Below are 20,083 nucleotides of genomic sequence, written 5' to 3'. Positions count from 1 at the left end.
TGCCACCGCTCCATGCAAAACAGGAACACAGAGCAGCATTTCTCACTGACAGTCCTCGCGACGGCCAACCACGGGACAGCTTTTTCTGATTAGCAGACATCGAGAGGGGCACCACGGTGGCTAGGAGATGTTAACAACCTCGCCCGGTATGCAGGTGGTCGTGGGTTCGATCCCGACCCTGATGTCTGCTGTATATTTGGAGTTTGCGTGTCTCTCTCTCTCTCCCCGTGGTCGTGTATATTTTTCTCCGGATCCTCCGGTTTCCCCTCCACGTTTAGTAACGTGCGTTTAGAGTATTTGACCGCGATACATTTCCACGTGATAAGCCGCTTCGTTGAGCTATCGTTTGTGGACAGGTCGCTTCTGTAAAAGAGCTGTATAGCTCAGTGGGCCTTACCTGGTAAAATAAAAAAATGCTTTTGTTGAAATGCTTTTAGAGAGCAAGCAGTGGTACACACACGGCCTTATATTGCACAAGAGCGGCAATCAGGAAGAGGCAACTGGGTGAAGGTCGTGAGGAATGGAGTTGAGAAACACCGATACAGAGTAACAAAAAAAACAACGCAACGCATTTGTCAATGACACTGTGGCCTCAGAGAGGGGGGTGTGAACAGAGACAGAGGGAAGAGGGGGAGGGTGTTGTGTGTGTGGAGTCGTGTTTCTAGCAGTGCCGGATTAAGCTAGTGCGGGGCCTGTAGTATATGTTATAAAGGGGCCCTAGATAAAAAATACACGTAAATATTAAAGCACCAATGTTTAACTTGCATAGTAAAGTAATTGTATTTTTTCATTTGCCTATACAGCCAGATAATACGACAAATCGCTAACCTTAAACACCCAGTAGTTCATAAAAGTTTAAGGCAGTATAGTACTATAGTAATAGAGCAAGTGTAGAATCACTAAACCGGAAATTGATAGCTTGACAGCATTTAATGCGGGGCCCTTGAAAGTGCGGGGCCCGTAGCATATATAGCTACTTGAGCTGCTGGGATAATCCGGCACTGGCTTCTGGTGATGTCTCTTACCTTTGGGTCCGGATTCCCCTGGCTGTCCATCCGCTCCACGCTTTCCAGCACTGCCCGGGTTGCCAACCTCTCCTACGGGAGCAATGTGAGGAATTATGTCAGCTTTTAACCCAAGGAAATGTAGTTCGCTGTGCTTTGCATGCCGCCGATGACCGTGTGTGATTTTTTTCAAGATATCAACTAAAAATTAGCAAATTTTAAAAGCATGGGTGATTCCACAGTAAATGAGTTACAAAGCCAATGCGAGCATTATCAGACACGGGGATGAAGTGGGATCTTCTACGCGTGGCAGCGACATGCTGTGCAAGCACATTTAGAGGCTTATACAATCCACGTTTGACGCGAACGATAAATTTTGCGATCATCAGCTTCCTCGTCCCGTACTGCGATCACTTTTACCGTGGAAATGACCGATCGTTCGCGTACGCAGAATAGCAACTGAAGACACGCGCACGCATTTTAACGCGTAAGTCGTGGAAAGCACCTTGTGGTCCGGGACGACCCGCCGTTCCAGGTTCGCCTGTGGGAGGCACGGCCAGTTCATGAAAGATCGAGTGAAATGCAGCTTTCGTTCGACTCCAGAGCAATAAGTTATTTCTCTATGTGTACTTGCGGTAACAGTAGCTTCATAAATCAGTGAAGCGCTAAAGACATGTTTCACATGTACATGGAGAAAATACGCGTTTGAGTACTGCGGCAACTCTGTTGATAACATGTAGCATTACATTGTTTGAAATTATAAGGGTGCTATGAACCATTCATTTGGAAGCATGTCACAACCTGCTTCCACACGGAAACTGGATAAACTGCCACGATTCAGGGTCACGACTCAGTTCGAGAATCGATTATATTCGTTGTAATTCTGTACCATCCGTTTTATGTTTTTTGATCAACTTTTTTTGTATTGGATCGATTTTCATCGATGAATCACAGCATCGTCACATCCTTAGCAATTAACTCCGATGCAAATATCCTTTGCATAATTCCCAATAAACGCGGAACGTTGGGCCGACTTTGGGCCAACAGTTTCAACCACGTGCCAACGTCAGCCCAACATTGTACGTTCACTGGGTTCCTACAGCACAGAGGGTGGCCACCCTGTCACAGACTGAGAGCAAAAGAGTACCCTTGAGCTCTGCAAAGAGCCAAGTGTATACATATTTAGAGTTTTCGGCACAGCACGGGAGACATTCATTATCTCTTTGCCACTGCTGTGATAGTGCGTTATACGTTATGCCCCTTCCATAGAGCCGCGTGCGGTGGTTTAAAGAGCCGCCAGTTGGCCAAACGCAGCACATCCTCTTCTTGGTTCTTTCGGTAAAGTCACGTAGAAGGGAAGTAATAAAATAATAAAAATAAAACATAATAAAATAATTCTCACGACGTTTCGGCCACAACGCAAGGAGCCGTCTTCATTTAATTACTTCCCTTCTACGTGACTTTACCGAAAGACCCAAGAAGATGAATCCCTGCAGTCACGAAAGTTTTAAATCGAAAAAAAAATGCAGCACATCCTCTAATGCACAACAACGCGTGCAAATATGGAGAGAAAACAAAAAATCATAACAATAATCATTCTAAATCACCTTTGTCGCCTTTTATTCCTGCTGGGCCTGCAGGTCCTATGGGCCCGCGAAGTCCGATCTCGCCTGAAACGAGATCAAGCGAGGGGCCGTTTGAGGGCAGAGAGATCGCAGAGGCCACGGGGAAACCGCACACGCAAACATCGTCGTGTTGAATGTGACAAAAAACGCGGCGCGTTGAACAATTCAGGTTTTGTCCAATCTCATATTTATTTGTTTATTTTTGTTGCACACTCGAAATGAAGGACATGGGTAGGTGCTCCAAATCGAGGGCAAGCATATTTATTTATTGTGGTTAATAGCAATCTTGTGAAGAACAGCACCGTCACTCTTTGGGTCCTTTACCTTTAAAATGCAACAGCACGTGTTACAAACAGTATTCCTTCCGAGTCGCCATTAACCATGTGGCTGGTTTACACGTGCGGTTATTGTTTAACCCTGCCAGCAACCTACAGGCCCAACTCAGTCATCACATTTTGCTTCTCGCTGCAAGGGTTAACACGGCTTGCTCGTCTCTTTCTATTCGCGCGTGCAAGCGTGCGCATTGCCACGGCGATGCGGTCGACGTTTTTTCAAGAGCGGCATTCGAGAAGAAAAATAACGGCGCCAACGTGAAAGAAGTGCTCACCTGCCAAACCACGCAGCCCTGCTTCACCTGCATCGCCTAACGATCAGAAATAAAATAACAACAAAAAACACAGTGAGACACACGGCCAAAGCAGCATAGCCGATTGATTTTGAGAAAAAAAATTGCCATGGAACAATGGCTTTATAAGCTAATTTAAGTCCAATCCTTTAAGCGCAGTCTGACTGAGCGAATGTTTTTTTTATTTTATCAGGTAAGGCCCACTGAGCTAAGTAGCTCTTTTTCAGAAGCGAACTTGGCCACAAAGGATAGCTTAACGAAGTGGCTTATCACGTGGAAATGTGTATCAGCCAAATACTCTAAAAAAGCACATTTCTAAATGTGGAAGGAAACACCGGAGGACCCGGAGAAAATCCACGCGACCACGGAGAGAGAGAGACACGCAAACTCCAAATATACAGGCGTCAAGGTCAGGATCGAACCCTTGACCTCCTGCATACCAGGAGAGGTAGTCAACATCTAGCCACCCCGATGCCCCTTTTTAATTAACTGGTTAAGGGACAAGTAACTGGCAAATTAATATCTAAGGTGACTAAAAGCAGTATCAAAATACGATGGCAACTGTAATGGAGTCTTTGTGAAACCGCGTTGTTTTTTGCCTGTCAAATGAAATGTGAACAAAGCATGATTTCATGAGAATTCATCAAATTAGCTCGAAAATTGTCCTCATTGGTAGAATTTATAGCACCTAATGTCTGCACGAACAACTAGTTCCACGTTCTGAGTTGCTCTCCAACATGAAAGGCCATGTTCTGTATTGCTCATTATCCTTAAGGACAGCTTGTCTATCTTCACACTGGTTCAAGCCTAAACACCGTGGACTGTAACCGTGCATCGGTCCTCACCTTTAACACCAGGGCTGCCATTATCACCCCTGTCACCTGCGAACGCAGCACAACGCATCGGTCATCACAAATCACGTTCACGATAAATTCGTTCGTTTCAACCGACGGGGCGGTGGGGAGGGGGGTGGGCACATTTACGCCAGAGTGTTTTCGCTCGAAGTTGAATGTAACTTAGCAAAACATGAGACCCGAACTCTACCAGTGATTATTTAACTTACGGACTCAATGATAATTGCATTTTATATATAGCATCATTCATGCTAATTGCATCTCAGAACGCTGAACTTTTATTATATATAAGGAACAAATCCTATATTAAGCTACTACAGAAGAAATGAAAACCCAACTCCCAAGCAAAGTAAAAAATGTATAAACAATTCCCAAAAAAAATCACCGAAACAAAAAGCAGCACAAACACCAAAAAAGTGATCGCAACAAATCAAATAAATCCATTCGGTCTCACACATCACAGACCACGACCCCAACTTGCCAACCAAGCCAGGACACCCTCGAGGCAAATCGACAAGTTCAAGTTAAAGTTTTGCGCGTTAAATCTTCCAAAACAGGTTCCGTACCCTTTGATCCTTTTTGTCCGGGCTCGCCTCTCTGGCCGGACGCTCCTGGCAAACCTGCGGTGCAAGACGAGACGAGATCAATGCTGGATTCTCCTCGTTGCAAAAGAAGCTGCATGTGCCACGGGCCCCGCACTTTCAAGGGCTCCGCGCTAAATGCTTTCAAGCTACCGGTTCAGTGATTCTGCACTTGCTTCATTACTATAGTACTATGCCGTCTTCAACTTTTACGAATGCTTCCAAGCTACTGGTTCAGTGATTCTGCACTTGCTCTATTACTATAGTACTATGCCGTCTTCAACTTTTACGAATGCTTCCAAGCTACCGGTTCAGTGATTCTGCACTTGCTCCATTACTATAGTACTATACCGTCTTCAACTTTTACGAACGACTGGGTGTTTATGGTTAGTGATTTTGCCGTATTGTCCGGCTGTATAGCAAATGAAAAAATACAATTACTTTACTATGCAAATGAAAAATGTATGTGTTTTAATCTTGACGTGTTTTTTTTTTGTAGAAAGGGCCCCTTTATAACATATGCTACAGGCCCCGCACTAGCTTAATCCGGCACTAGACGAGATGACGGGGGAGGGGGGGTGAGCGAGAGGAGTGACGTTCGTCCCCCCCCCGTGCATCTCAGTCCTGACGGGTGCAGCGGGGAAGGGGGGGGGGGGGGCAAGGGGGGGGGCCTCAGTCACGAGGGGGTACAGGGGGTTGGGTCAAGAGTCCTCACCGTCAAATCCTGTGGAGCCTTTGTCTCCGGCAGAACCTGTAACAGACACACGAGCACAGAGTGATTCAACTAAACGCTAAACACTTTTTTTCTATTTTACCAGGCAAGGCCCACTGAGCTATGCGGCTCTTTTATCAGAAGCGACCTGGTTACGAATGAGAGCTCAACCAAGTGGCTTATCACGCGCACATTTATAGCAGCCAGACACTCGAAAAGCGCGATGTCGATTCAAAACGTGGAGGGGAAAACTGGAGGACCCGGAGAAAAAAATCCTCGCGACCAAATATACAGCGGGTGTCAGGGTCAGGATCGAACCCACGACCTCCTGCATACCAGGTGAGGGAGTTAACATCTCACCACCATCGTCAATCACCCATGATCTCTCCGCTGTTGGATGAAGGCCTCCATTATAATTGTATTTTTATATTCATCATTACCCTTGTTTGCTTCAGGAGGGTCTTGCTAAGTTTTTTTTTTTGTTCGCATGAAGGGGCGACGTCGCTGATTGTGTGTCGTCCCAAATGACTACCGTAATTTGCAGCGTCATTTTTAGCATATGTCGTATGGGTTGGCCAATAGCAGTTTCATTGCAGCCAGAGGAGAACGCGCGCAGAACACAGGGGGGTGCGTGGGGGAACAAAAAACTCCGCACCGAAAATAACTTTTTTATTATTCCTCCCCCCACTGGTACCTTTTTGTCCGGAGACACCGGGAGGGCCCTGGAGACCTGGAAACCCTTGCTCTCCGGGCGCACCTGGCCAGACACGCGGAGCGAAACCGTGGCGGGCGAATTAAAGCCAGACATCAAAACCAGCATCCACGGCGGTGACGACGATGACGATGATGTACGTACGCTGAACTTCTTTCGCGCCGTAACGTAGCCAACCGTTACCAATCAGAGGTGCGGAATGATCATGATGATGATGAGAACGACAATTTTAATGATTGTATAAGTAATGAATATTAAGATAATACTGATTACAATAATGCAGATAATTAGGATCATGTCTTGTGGCGAGGCGCAAGCGTAGCCGCTGCGGCCAACTTGACGCCCACTTCTGACGCAAGTATTATTTTGGGGCGCCACGGTGGCGAGATGTTAACTACCTCGCCTGGTGTACAGGAGGTCGTGGGGTTCAATCCCGACCCTGACGCCTGCTGTATATTTGGAGTTTGCGTGTTATCCCCGTGGGCGCGTGGATTTTTCTCTGGGTTTTCCCTCCACGTTTAGAATCAACGTGCGTTTAGAGTATTGGGCTGCTATAAATTTACACGCGATAAGCCACTTCGCTGAGCTATCATTTGTGGCCTGGTGGTTTCTGAAAAAGAGCTATATAGCTCAGTGGGCTTTACATGGTCAAATAAAAGAGTAGTTAATAGTTCGTGATCTTTGTGTTTTGTAAGTGTCGGGAGTGACTCTCACCTCGGTCGCCCTTCTGTCCACTCCCTGGAGCTCCGGGTTCCCCTCGAGTGCCGGGAATCCCGTCACGGCCTTTCTGGCCAGGTGGTCCCTCTGGTCCAACGTCTCCTAAACGGCGTGGACACACAGACAAAGATCCCCCTTATAGCCTGAGCAGAATGTTGGGGCAAGTGCTGTTGGCAAGCACCCATGAAGGCCGGCACGGCACGCGAGGTGGTGGGTGGTCAGCACCGTGCCTGGCCGCATTTGTATCGTGAGTATCGATGTTAACACCTAACACGTACTCACGGCACAGGTGTACTCATCAAACATGGACACAGACACAGGTCGAAATTTCACATTTGAAGACGCCGTTCGAATATTGATATGAGTGAGTGTTTTTATGTACGTAATGTAATGTTGCCAATGAGTGACCAGGATAGCATCAACATGACCAAAAAAGCAATGGCACCATACAGCGCGCACCAAAGAAGCGAATAGAAATCAGAGTGAGGACGGCAAGACAGAACCACCTACGGCCCGTCATTGCCAACTCACCCCGAGCTCCTTTCTGTGCGACGGTCCCGTCAAATCCTTGAGGTCCCTGTAGTCCAGGGGGTCCCTGAATGCCTACGAGTGTGGGAGGTGGAAGAGAGGAACTTGATTCGATCAGTGGCCCTTTACTACCAGGTGACTGCCTAACATTGTTGACCAATGACGATGATGATGATTGTAATCGCGGGAGGTGATGACCACGACTAATACAACTGCGACAAAAATACAAAATCAGAACATGTATTTATACTGGAGGAATCCGTATCGGCCCTCTCATCAACACGAGGCAGATGACTACGGTGACTATCACAAGCAGAAGAATGAGATCGTGCACAGACGTGCAATTATATATTACCCATGGGGCCTGGAGTTCCTGGCGAGCCTTGCTGGCCTTGATCGCCTGTTAAAGAAGGTGAACAATTGTGTTAACGTGACCCGTCAAACACGTGAGCGCATCACGAGCACCAGTCTCTACAGAAGCGTCGTCGACCCGCGGCCTCGCCACATCCCGTCTTGACCATACTTCACCACGCTGGCTTCGTGCGGCTTGGGGAAGGGGGAATCCGTTCCGACGTCACTCGCCACCGATATCAGCCGTGAACGGGGGGGGGGGGGGGGGGGGGGCGGGGGGAGTAATCTAACTTATGCCGCCAGGTATGCAGCGGCCGCACGGTGCGTTGGGCAGCGCGGTCGAATATCTCCCACGGGACGCAGCGACGTGAGGAGGCCCTCATCCAGCAGTGGATTGACAACAAGAGCCGTACGCGTCAAGAAATGTAATAAGAAGAGAGACACCTACCCCTGCTCCCGGGGATTCCGGGCATGCCCCGGTCCCCAGCTTCACCTTTAGCGCCTGAAACAAACAAAGCGTTCGGAACGAGTGAGAATAAACGCGTCAACACGTGTCAACTACACCGTCTGCTGCCGGAAAAGTCATTCAGACGCCGTCTTTCCGACAGACCTGTTCTTCACCTGAGGACGGCTGCTTGCGTTGTGGCCGAAACGTCGTGAGAATTGTATTTTATTATGTTTTAATTTTATTATTTTATTATTTCCCTTCTACGTGACTTTACCGAAAGAACCAAGAAGATGAATCCCTGCTGCAGTCACGAAAGCTTTAAATCGAAATTTAAGTCAATGTTCATCTCTGTAAATTTCATCGTAGTCGTCATCATTATTGATGAAGAAAAATTAGTCAGTTGAACACGCAGTAGGCTTTCGCGACCAATATTATCCATAATAGAGGCTTTTGGGTGAGATCGCGTAAATATAATGTGTCGTTAAATCTGCCACCACCCGACACAGCCAATTAGCAAGGTTTGTCACGTAAACAGAACGTGCCGATCGCAACACAGGCGGTCTTTACTGGCTGTGCCGGGTGGTGGAGGGTTACGACACATTTATACTTACGCGACCTCACCCAAAAACCTTTATTAATTAATAATATTGGTCGCGAAAGCCCCGCTACGTGTTAAACTACTGCTACTCCATCAGGGTCTCATTCGAAAATTTTTATTTTATTCCGAAGATCCTCCGAGAGGAACGCCTCCCGGCTGAAAGCAATCGCGAAACGCCGATGAGCGGTGTGGGTGAACGCGGCTCGTCAAACCTCTCAGGCCGGCTTCTCCCGCTTCTCCCTTCGGACCGCGGAACCGATCTGTGGGAACGAAACGAGAAAGCGTGAGAGTCCAATTCATGTGAAAGTAATGAAAGGCAGCGGACAAACACCTCGCTCCCTTCACCCCGATGGCCGTACAGACCTGTTCGGGAAAGTGCTGGCAGCGAGCTCCTGTTCAGGCCGCCACGGCACACGAGGGTGCATGGTGTGGCCAGCACCATGCCTCGACCGCCTTTGTCTCCCCAGTTGTGATTTTTTTATATTTTTTTACACGCTGCATCGGAAGGCTGAGTCGTACCCACGAGAGGCCCAGAACCGGTTCGGATGTTCGCAACTGATTTTAGCCGCGGTCGGGGATCGAACCCAGGTTCGTAGCGCAGTGCGCTAAGAAACTACGCCACCGCTCCCCGTGTAACCGCAGTGGTTCGTCTGGTTGCAGAAGCAGCAGCAGCAGCAGCGAAGGGCTTTTGGAAGAACGGTTGATAAACTCGACCGGAGTGCGCCACCTAGTGGCACACGTGTATCAGAGACACCTTCAGTAAAAGGTCGGGATTATACTAAACTAAAACTTACTAATCGTTTTATTTTACCAGGTAAGGCCCACTGAGCTATTTAGCTATTTTTTATAAAGCGACCTGGTCACATATGATAGCTCAACGAAGTAGCTCATCACGTGGACATTTATAGCAGCCAAACGCTCTAAACGCGTGATGTCGATTCTAAGTGTGGAGGGGAAAAACCAGAGGGCCCAGAGAAAAATCCACACCACCACGGGGAGAACATGCAAATTCCAAATATACAAGCATCGTCAGGGTCGGGATTAAAACCACGACCTCCTGCATACCAGGCGAGGATTCACGTTTGACAGCTCCTGTTTACCCTCAGGTAAACGAGGAACGGTCGACTCACGATCGAATGAAAATCCGTTGCCATCGGCGAAAATCTGCACAGGTCCATTATATTTTTCCGTCGTTCGTGTTGTATTCGGATCGCCCGCCCGCTCCTCATCCCCCCCCCCCCCACCCCCAGCGCATCACCCCGGCTACTATTCGAGGAAACACTCGGAAGAGGCCGGCGCGACGCGACAACGGGACCGCTCGCCTCCAAGAAGATCAACGAGGGGAGCTGCCACGGAGGGGGAAGGGGGGCAGGCGGCCACCCACCTCTCATCTCCGTCGACGCCAGCTGCTGCTCGAGCATGGCGCGGAGTCTGGTGCCGATCTCCGCATCCGTGGCCGCCCGGGTGCCGGCGTCCACTCCGGGGTTGAGGCTTTCCACGGCCTGCGCCCTCCCGACGTTCACCCCGGCTGCGGGCGCCACGTGGCGCGAACTCTGACCCACGCCGCCCTGCAGCATGCGCTCCAGCTGGTCGACGCGAGACTTCACGGAGCTGAGCTCGCTCCCTGGTGGGGGGAGGTGGGAAGGAGGACGTCGCCGCGTGACGATCGACGTGCTTCGTGCTGCGAGTGCGCTCTCTGTGTCTCTCTTGCGCTCTTTGACTCGCTCGCTCGCTCTCTCTCTCTTGTGCTCACTCGCTCACTCGCTCACTCTTGTACCCACTCACTCACTCGCTCTCTCTCTCTCTTGCGCTCGCTTAGTCGCTCTCTCTCTTGTACTCGCTCACTCACTCGCTCGCTCTCTCTCTTGTGCTCACCCACTCACTCTCTCTTGCGCTCACTCACTCGCTCACCCTCTCTTGTGCTCACTCGCTCGCTCGCTCGCTACCTCTCTTGTGCTCACTCACTCGCTCTCTCTCTTGCGCTCTTTGACTCGCTCTCCCTCTCTTGCGCTCGCTCACTCGCTCTCTCTCTCTCTTGCTCGTTCCCGTGTATAGGTCAAGTTGAAGTTTATTTTATGCCACCGCGGTGCGAGCAGCATGTGAGTCTCACTTTCTTCAACAGTGACCTGGCTCACCGAAATTAATTCCAGGCAGGGGGGAGGAGGGGAGGGGGTAAATTACGCAGGGGGTCCAATTCCATTCCACACCACGGGGGGGGGGGGGGGGAAGGTTGTCCGTGCCAACCAAAATTTTATTTAAAAAAAATTCTACTTCAAGTAAGAAAATAGTCACGGATTGGTGCAGTTGCCGCTGAATGATACGAGGTGGGGGGGAGGGGAGGGGGGCGGGTGGTGGCGTTGCCGTACCCTGCGCGAGGAGTCCCGCCAGGAGTCCCAGCAGCAGCAGCCACGTGAGCAGCAGCCCCAGGAGCCAGAGCCACCAGGGGCAGCCCGCGCAGCAGGGGCTGCAGAGGCCGCCGCCGCCGCCACCGCCACCCTTGCCGCCACCGGCCTTGCTCGAGCCACCCAGCCCGCCCATATTGCTGGCGTACCACGGCTCGTCGTCCATTTGGGTCTCTGCGGAAAGCATAATAGTGATTGTGATGATAATGACGATAAAAATAGCAACAATTACAATGTGTAAATGCTTACCCCGAGCTCTCAATACTCTGATAGTGCGCTGTTTTTGAGTTGTACGCCTGTTGGCGTCATCTGGTCCAACACCAATGGAGACTAGGCTCTAAGAAAAGCTGTCTCGGGTGTGGACCAATCAACTTCAAGGACAGTGCATATTATTATCATCATCAGAGTTGTTTCTTTTTGTTTGCATTTTGACTGCTTGTGTTGTGGTTATTGCAAACATGATGCCTTGTATGAAGGTGTCAGTTTTTGTACCAGTTGAAAGGGTACAAACCTATTACTATGTGATGAACGTCTTTTACGTTTGTATCTCATCATTATCATTGTTATCATTAACTGATTCCATTTCATCATTTAAGTCATCATTATTTATAATTCGGATTGATTTGAGCACGAGTCAGTACGATCAACATTAGTTGCATGACGACGATGACATATTTAATGTTTCCGTGGTAATCATCGTCAATTCTATCGTCGACTAACAAGGGGTTGTCAATAAGTTCCGTTTTTCCAAGTAATATATATGAGATAATCGATATGGTGGATTCACAAACATATATTTACATCTACATATACCTACTTAAAAAAAAAAATCCCACTGAAAACAAGGACGCGCTGTTGATTCAAACACCCTCGATTATTCAAAAACTAAATTCATCAGCGTCGGAGCGAGATATAAATTCGTGGGATTGCTTGTTGTTCCACGAAAGCGGAGTGCGTTTCCCAAACTCTCCAATTAGAAGCCCAGCGCGCAGCTCCATCACTCGCTCCATTCGCAGAAAGGGATCGAAGCGCTACAATGACCACTCCTCGTGGAAATTGTCAAGAAAATGCCACCTGGTATAGCGGTGCTACAAACGAACAGCGCGTGCGTGCGTGCACGCATGTACGTGCGCGTGCATGTTGAACTTCTTTCGCACCGTATGTAGCCGACCCTGCTGACGGGGGGTGCGGGGGGAGGGAGGGACAGCGCAATGGGACGTACCGATGAGTGTCGCTTTGTCCTTCACATACGTGCGGGTGCCTGATAGGGGCAACAAACACACAAGTAAATACAATTTACTTTTCTTTTCATGAACGTAACAAAATGTAATTTTGACATTTAATTTCGATTCAGAGCAAGAAAATAGCGCAGATGCCGCTGAACGAAACGCGACTGCGCGGACGGAAGCGATCGCCGTTGGGAATGTGAAATCATCACCGCTGGATCAATCGCAGTTGGGAAATGACGACGCAACGGGTGGATATAACACACATGGGGCAAAAAATGCAGAGGTAAAATAAATAAACCCTCGTAATTTACCAGATTTGTCCCTGGAGGATTGGATGACCAAGACGTCCTTCTTGGGAGGCTCTTCAGACAGATACATCTCTGTGAGGTGCACACCGGCAGAGGGCAAAGGGTATCAGATACTGGCACCGCTTAAATTTTCACTCGATATTCACGGAACGCTGCTGGGCTGGCTCGTTCAGAATAAAGATTGTCGGAGTAAGGCACTACAACCACAGTATAAGGCGCACCTGTCTGAAATAACCATATATTATTATCGTACACCCTACACTCCTATAATCCTATAAACAGGTGATGCACAATCACGTGGACAAAATAAGGCAAGGTGGAGATGTGGCGTGTGCCAAGATAACTCAGCGTTCCGGACCGTTCCGGCTCGCTGGGTTTACAGGTCGTGACACACGACCGGTCTCATGGTTACAAAGTCGACTTCGCGGATGTTGAACCCGTCGCGTGCCCGTGACTTGCACCCGTTACCTTTCCTTGCTCCCTGGCCGCTGGAAGTCAGAATCTTTACGTCGGAGCTGTTGGCGCTTTCATCCTCGCTGTAGAGTTTAGTTGCGGCTGTGATGACGATAAAGCAGAGCAGCAACGCAATGACACGAACAGCTCGCGGAATATGCACACGGTTCGCAGACAACAGCATTAATCATCGGAGCAACCACGGTGGAAATGCTGCGTTCGGTTTTATTTACCCATTTCTAGAGGTAAAAAAAGAGATCTTATTAACGCGATTCCTTTATTTTATGTAGCAGCCTCGCTGAGTCTCAAGACTCCATTTCAGGAGGGTCCTGCACTGGCATGTTTGGCCAATAGCGTTCAAGAGTGTTTGGCTCTTTGTGTTGAAGAAAGCAGAGTACGTGGAGAAATGTGACGTACTTTCATGCGATCAGAAACAGTAAAAGAAAATCCGTACACAATGAGAGATTTAGCAATCGTCCTCCAAAGGCACATGTTATGAGAATTATAAATTTGCCTCTACCATTTAAAATGATGATGATAGCCGAGCTGAAATGTTTAATGATATATTGCAGATATGCGAGCACTCACCACCGGAAGCAGTGTCGGAACTCTGTTTCTTGATGGCGATGTTTTCAACGCGAGTATTTACAGATCCTAGCGGACACAGGAACAATAATAATAAGTAACTTAGTTTTTTTTATCCAGGAGAACCATACTGAGTTGTAGGACTCCTTTTCAGAAGGGTCCTGCAATCTATTTTTTTAAGCCAACTAATGAGGAAACTAGAGCAACCGGAGAAAACCCACGCACGCGAGGGGACAACACGCTATCCCCGGAGAGATGTAAACAGACGGCAACAAGCCCACTTGCTGTACTGCCTTCTCGTGGCGAGCCAGGGTATGGAACCTCCTCGACACCAACGTGAAGGGAATTTCACCCCACCTGTGCGGTGATTCACCAACCCTCGCCAGCTCCACGGTGCCGGGTTATGGGCCACGTGCAAATCCACCACGGCCCGCCATAGTAAAGACGAATTAAAATGCCCGCTGCTGTAATCGCGCACATGCTCCTCGCTGCACGGGTTAGCATGCGGCGTGGCATCAAACGGCGTCTAAATGTGACCGCGTGTCAAGCCGCGGTACAGAAACAGGGGGATGAATACATTTTAGAGGCGCAGAGGTAAAAAACAATGAACTTGAGCGGGGGTGAGGAGTCGACAGCACGCACGGTGGGGGAGAAGGGAGTTCCAAACGGGAGGTATTGTCGCTCGCGTGATGAGGTGCTTCGTGGCCGTCGATTAAAGCCGCGTTCGTGTTTGTTTACCGTTGGCCGCCTTCGGCCGCTCGGCGAACGTGCTGTGCTTCTGAGCGGAGTAATCCTCGCTGAAGGCGTTCACTGCGGTGACAGTAACAACAACGCGCGCACCCGTCGTGAGCGACGTCGCAAGCGAGGCCGAATAATAGTCGCAATTGGAAAGCGAAGAAACCGAGAAGGGCTCATGCGCGATGAGTTGTACGCGAGCCGATTGTAATTTTTGCTTTTTACATGTGGCGACAAAAAATATGCTCACCACAAAGACGACTACCTGCAAGACAACAACGATGTTTTGATTGCGCGTAGGTGGGAACCCGAGTACCCAGAGAACGTCCGCTCGTATGAGGGGATAACCCTCAGGCTTCCACACAGGAGTAAAGAACCCATTTGCCGAGAAACAGGGGCCTCTACCGATCGTATCTGGATTCGAATTAACGGCGTTGATTTCGCCCCAGATGATGGCATTCATTGCGATAAAGCGAACACGCAAACACGCGGCTTTCTAAGGGCCGCCTCGTGACGTCGTTTATGAAGAGCCGCCTCGCATTCGCGTGAAATGCGGCTCTTTAAATATAGAGGTTTTTTACGGAATTCTATGACAAAAAAATGGCTCTTCTTATTATTACTTCGGTTGCCGACCCCTGGAGCGAGAGAGCGAGCGAGCCGCGAAGCGGCGTGAGAGCGAACGAACGAGTGAGCGAACGAGCGAGCGAATGAGCAAACGAACGAACGAGCGAGCGAGCGAGCGAGCGAGCCGTACGGTCGACGGTGTTGTAGGTGGGCGGCTGCGCCGGCTGGCGCTGCTGCGTGGTCACGGCGTAGGAGGCGATGGAGCGCGACGTGGACGAGTGCGCGGGCATCATGGGCGCGCCGCCGGGCAGCGTCGCCTGCAGGGCGAACGCCGACAGCTTGGGGTCGACGACGCGCAGCGGCTCGGGCGGGAAGTAGGAGAGGTCCTGAGCGGAGCGCAGGCGGAGGTCCACGTCGTAGTGGGGCAGCACCACTGCGGGGAGGACGGCGGACGGCAGGGTCAGCGTATCGTCGTGGAGGGGGTCACAACAACGACGTCGACTTGTGACGCCGCCGCGTTCGCTCGTCGCTCTCATAGAGAGAGGGAGAGAGAACGACTCCAAATATACAGGCGTCAGTGAGGGTGGGGATCGATCCCACGACCTCCTGTATACCGGGCGGGGTAGTCAACATCTCACCACCGTGTCCCCTTATCTTTAGGAGTGGCCGTTGAGAGAGCAATCGTGAAACCACCTGGTTTGACGCTGTTGTCGATCTTGACCCAGGTCTCGTCGTCCGAGCGGTAGCCGCTCCTGCCCTCGAGGCTGGGCTTGCGCTCCAGGCTGGGCTTGCGCGGGATGGGCAGCGTCCCCATCGCGCTCCGGGAGACCGAGCGGCCGCGCGTGGGGCTCACGCTGGCCGAGCGCGTGCCCTTCACCAGGCGCTTCACATCGTCCAGCTCGGTCCCTGGGGGCGGGGGGGGGTGGCGGAGGGGGTAGGGCCGGTGGGAGGCGGGGGTGGGGGGAGTTTTTGACCGAGGGTCCGGAGTTTTTTTCGTCTGACGTGTGTGCCACGGTGGCTGTGAGATGTGAACTACCTCGCCTGGTGTACAGGAGGGCGTGGGTTCGATCCCGACCCTGACGCCTGCTGTATATTTGGAGTTTGCGGTGTCTCTCTCTCTCATCATCATCATCACGGTGGCTAGGAGATGTTAACTACCTCGCCTGGTATACAGGAGGGCGTGGGTTCGATCCCGACCCTGACGCCTGCTGTATATTTGGAGTTTGCGGTGTCTCTCTCTCTCTCATCATCATTATCACGGTGGCTAGGAGATGTTAACTACCTCGCCTGGTATACAGGAGGGCGTGGGTTCGATCCCAACCCTGACGCCTGCTGTATATTTGGAGTTTGCGGTGTCTCTCTCTCTCTCTCTCATCATCATCATCACGGTGGCTAGGAGATGTTAACTACCTCGCCTGGTATACAGGAGGGCGTGGGTTTGATCCCGACCCTGACGCCTGCTGTCTATTTGGAGTTTGCGGTGTCTGTCTCTCTCATCATCATCATCACGGTGGCTAGGAGATGTTAACTACCTCGCCTGGTATACAGGAGGGCGTGGGTTCGATCCCGACCCTGACGCCTGCTGTATATTTGGAGTTTGCGGTGTCTCTCTCTCTCTCATCATCATTATCACGGTGGCTAGGAGATGTTAACTACCTCGCCTGGTATACAGGAGGGCGTGGGTTCGATCCCAACCCTGACGCCTGCTGTATATTTGGAGTTTGCGGTGTCTCTCTCTCTCTCTCATCATCATCATCACGGTGGCTAGGAGATGTTAACTACCTCGCCTGGTATACAGGAGGGCGTGGGTTTGATCCCGACCCTGACGCCTGCTGTCTATTTGGAGTTTGCGGTGTCCGTCTCTCTCATCATCATCATCATCACGGTGGCTGTGAGATGTTAACTACCTCGCCTGGTCTACAGGAGGGCGTGGGTTTGATCCCGACCCTGATACCTGCTGTATATTTGGAGTTTGCGGTGTCTCTCTCTCTCATCATCATCATCACGGTGGCTGTGAGATGTGAACTCCCTCGCCTGGTATACAGGAGGGCATGGTTTTGATCCCGACCCTGACACCTGCTGTATATTTGGAGTTTGCGGTGTCTCTCTCTCTCATCATCATCACCACCACGGTGGCTGTGAGATGTTAACTACCTCGCCAGGTATACAGGAGGGCGTGGGTTTGATCCCGACCCTGACACCTGCTGTATATTTGGAGTTTGCGGTGTCTCTCTCTCTCTCATCATCATCACGGTGTCTAGGAGATGTTAACTACCTCGCCTGGTATACAGGAGGGTGTGGGTTTGATCCCGACCCTAACGCCGGCTCTGTATTTGGAGTTTGTGTGTCTCTCTGTCCGTGGTCGCGTGGAATTTTCTCCGGGTCCTCCGGTTTTTCCCGCCACATTTAGAATCAACATCACGCATTTAGGGTATTTGGCTGCTGTAAATATCCACGTGATAAGCCACTTCGTTGAGTTATCATTTGTGATAGCCAGGTCACTTTCGAAAAAGAGCTATATCGCTCAGTGGTACTAACCTGGTAAAATTAAAAAGTCTGGTTTAGATTATGGAACAGCGTTGGTCAGGCGGTGCAGGAGTGTGGTGAGCAACTCACATCTGGGTGACGGTGAAGTACTCTGCAGCCTTTGGCGGATCTGGCTCTCTGTTGAGAGAAGGCAGTGGGGTCACGCTGTTAGTGCAACCTTCAAATCATGGTTTGGAAACCTTTTCCTTACCGATGGCCAATATTTGAGTTTAGTTTGTTGTCGCCTGATGATAAGACCTTAATATATATACAGGACCGCAGAGCTTGGGGAAGGGGGTAGGGGGTGGAGTTTGGCACTGACTCATCGTGTGGCTGCTGCTCCCTTCCACGCATGAGCTGTGTTTCCCAAGCGTGCCTCTGCACTTTTAAATCCAGATTGAAAACGCATTCCTTTAGAACAGCTTTTTTGTGTGTTGAGTTTGTTGTCCTTCCCCCGCACCTCCGATTAGCACGGTTGGCTACGTATGGTGCGAAAGAAGTTCAACGCACATACATACAAGTAGGAATTTCAATCACCGTTGGCGAGCCACACATGAACGCACACAGCCCAGGCCCCTCTATGACTGCAAGCGGCCGTGCTGAAAATCACACGCGCGTTGTTTTGTTTTGCCAGGTTCGAAAACCATTCCCCCTCCAGCACCCGATTAGTGCGGCTGAGACGCTCGCAGCGATGACCAAAATGACTTTCGCGGGAGGCACAGGAGCGGTGAGCCTCATGTAGTGCCCTGGGGCCTGAGCAAAGTGAAGCCGTGAGGCCGTGTGCGGCTAGTGGGGGGCCGTAGGCCCCCCCCCCCTCTCCGCCGCCCGTTAGAATCGACGTAGCCCTCTTGAGACGACCGACGGCAACCCATCACAATCAAACGCAGGCGGGTGTCCGTTCACCGCGGCGCGCCTCACCTCGAGACTGGCTGCGCCCGCGCGTCTCTGCAACACAAAGGCACGCGCGGCGAGGTGAGGGCGACGGTGTGTGGGGCGCAGCGTCAATAAAACCGCGCGCACAAATATTGAGGCTCGCTATCGCCCCACTTAATCTCCGCCACGCGCTGTCCGCTAAGTGCTCTCCGTGCGCGCACAACTGCAGCCGCTCGGTAGGCGAGAAGCTCGCGTGTCTGGCGCCGCGCGGGCCGTCACCCTCAGGGGGACGTCGGCGCGTAATGTTCACACGTCGCGTACACGTAACCGATTCCCGCACGCGCAGTGTGATGTGTGCGCTCTGAGCTGAATCAGGGCACCATCGCGGCGAGCTGCACAACCACAAGGCACGGATCCCCCGCGCAGCCTTGACAGGATGTTGGGGCCAGTGCCGTTAGCGAGTAGCACCTATGAAGGCCGGCACGGCACACGAGGGGGTGGGTGGCCAGCAGCACGCCCGGCCGCCGTTGTCTGCCCAGTGGCGATGTTTACACACCGCGGCCAGGTACTGATTTGAGGCTGAGTCGACCTAAGGGAGGGCCAGGTCCAGTTCAGATAATCGTCACTGGTGTTGACCGTGAGCAGGAATCGAACTGGGGTCGTCGGGTTTGTAGCGCTGCGCTACCACTCCCCATGAGCAGTAGCTGTAAACCACACTCACACAGTCGCACAAAAACCAAACTGCCGTCTGTCACTCCACCTGTGCTCACCTTAAGCTAAGAATACACAACAACAACTACCGAACCGAGCTCTATTGAGGCTTGTCGTTTGTAAAGTAAGAAGTTCGTACCAAGATTTTTTCGAGCTGGCTCTGGAGATGATGGGCGACTGGAGGTATCTGCAAAGAAACAGCGCGTCGCAAAATCAGTCGGGGGTAGGAGGGGAAAAAGGTCGGTCTTGAGTCTGGATCGGAACTGGGGCAGGGAGCCAACAGCACGAGTGGCTGGGGGCTTGAAGACGGCACACACAAAACTACCGCACAGCATCACCGAGGCTCAAAGCTGCCGTCTCAAAACATCGCACGTGTCTAGCGCTGCCACCTACCCCCGGGGTTTCCCAGGACGTTCTCTTTGTGAATCAGCTCCCCTGGGGAAACTTGTCGGTGTCTTTCTCGAGACGTCAAAAGTCCCCGTATTTGTCAACAGTAAGTTGCACAACAACACTAATCATGACAACAGTTACACACACCGCGAGATGTTCCACTCGCCATGACCCGTCGCGGTCTGTGCGACCCTTCACTCCTCCGTCCATGCCACGACAGTGCACGAGCTCACGTGACCCCGCGTGACCCCCGCCGTGACCCTACACGACCCCACGCGACGACCCTCACCGCTGCTGAAGTCGAACGCGGTGGCCCCCGGCGAGCCGAAGCGGCGCTCCGCCGTCGTGGAGTTGCTGGTGACGGTGGTGGTGCTGGTCATGGTGGTGCCGCCGGTTGGGCCCCTGGTGGGAGAGCGGCCGCGGGGGGCGGCAGGGGAGCGAGCGCGCAGCGTCTCCGTGGTGGTGATGACCGTCATGCCGGGCGGGCGGGCGCCTTTGGACGCGGGGGTGGCAGCGAGGACGGGTCGGCGGACGCAGAGAGAGAGAGAGACG

The 20,083-nt window shown here is 51.4% G+C and overlaps 1 protein-coding gene across 1 annotated transcript in view; it reads right to left on the bottom strand.

The window, feature by feature from the left end:
* The window catches only part of LOC144717633 (uncharacterized), a 53,011-nt gene that overhangs the window by 20,332 nt on the left and 12,596 nt on the right, over positions 1-20,083 (bottom strand). The window contains exons 8-33 of the mRNA XM_078593147.1: positions 19,821-20,024; positions 19,281-19,328; positions 18,476-18,502; positions 17,648-17,695; positions 15,725-15,937; positions 15,222-15,464; positions 14,471-14,542; positions 13,736-13,801; positions 13,163-13,249; positions 12,698-12,766; positions 12,380-12,418; positions 11,122-11,331; positions 10,140-10,379; positions 8,968-9,015; positions 8,158-8,211; positions 7,714-7,758; positions 7,362-7,433; positions 6,828-6,932; positions 6,096-6,158; positions 5,405-5,440; positions 4,675-4,728; positions 4,100-4,135; positions 3,237-3,272; positions 2,612-2,674; positions 1,510-1,545; positions 1,026-1,097 (exon numbers count right to left, since the gene is read on the bottom strand). Coding sequence (XP_078449273.1) covers positions 1,026-1,097; positions 1,510-1,545; positions 2,612-2,674; positions 3,237-3,272; positions 4,100-4,135; positions 4,675-4,728; positions 5,405-5,440; positions 6,096-6,158; positions 6,828-6,932; positions 7,362-7,433; positions 7,714-7,758; positions 8,158-8,211; positions 8,968-9,015; positions 10,140-10,379; positions 11,122-11,331; positions 12,380-12,418; positions 12,698-12,766; positions 13,163-13,249; positions 13,736-13,801; positions 14,471-14,542; positions 15,222-15,464; positions 15,725-15,937; positions 17,648-17,695; positions 18,476-18,502; positions 19,281-19,328; positions 19,821-20,024 — 2,286 coding nt within the window. The remainder of the gene's footprint in view (positions 1-1,025; positions 1,098-1,509; positions 1,546-2,611; positions 2,675-3,236; positions 3,273-4,099; positions 4,136-4,674; positions 4,729-5,404; positions 5,441-6,095; positions 6,159-6,827; positions 6,933-7,361; positions 7,434-7,713; positions 7,759-8,157; positions 8,212-8,967; positions 9,016-10,139; positions 10,380-11,121; positions 11,332-12,379; positions 12,419-12,697; positions 12,767-13,162; positions 13,250-13,735; positions 13,802-14,470; positions 14,543-15,221; positions 15,465-15,724; positions 15,938-17,647; positions 17,696-18,475; positions 18,503-19,280; positions 19,329-19,820; positions 20,025-20,083) is intronic.

This window comes from Lampetra planeri, chromosome 4 (assembly GCF_965212315.1).
Source record: "Lampetra planeri chromosome 4, kcLamPlan1.2.h2, whole genome shotgun sequence".
In the NCBI taxonomy this organism is placed as follows: domain Eukaryota; kingdom Metazoa; phylum Chordata; class Hyperoartia; order Petromyzontiformes; family Petromyzontidae; genus Lampetra; species Lampetra planeri.
This window is presented reverse-complemented; position numbering and strand designations above follow the sequence as displayed.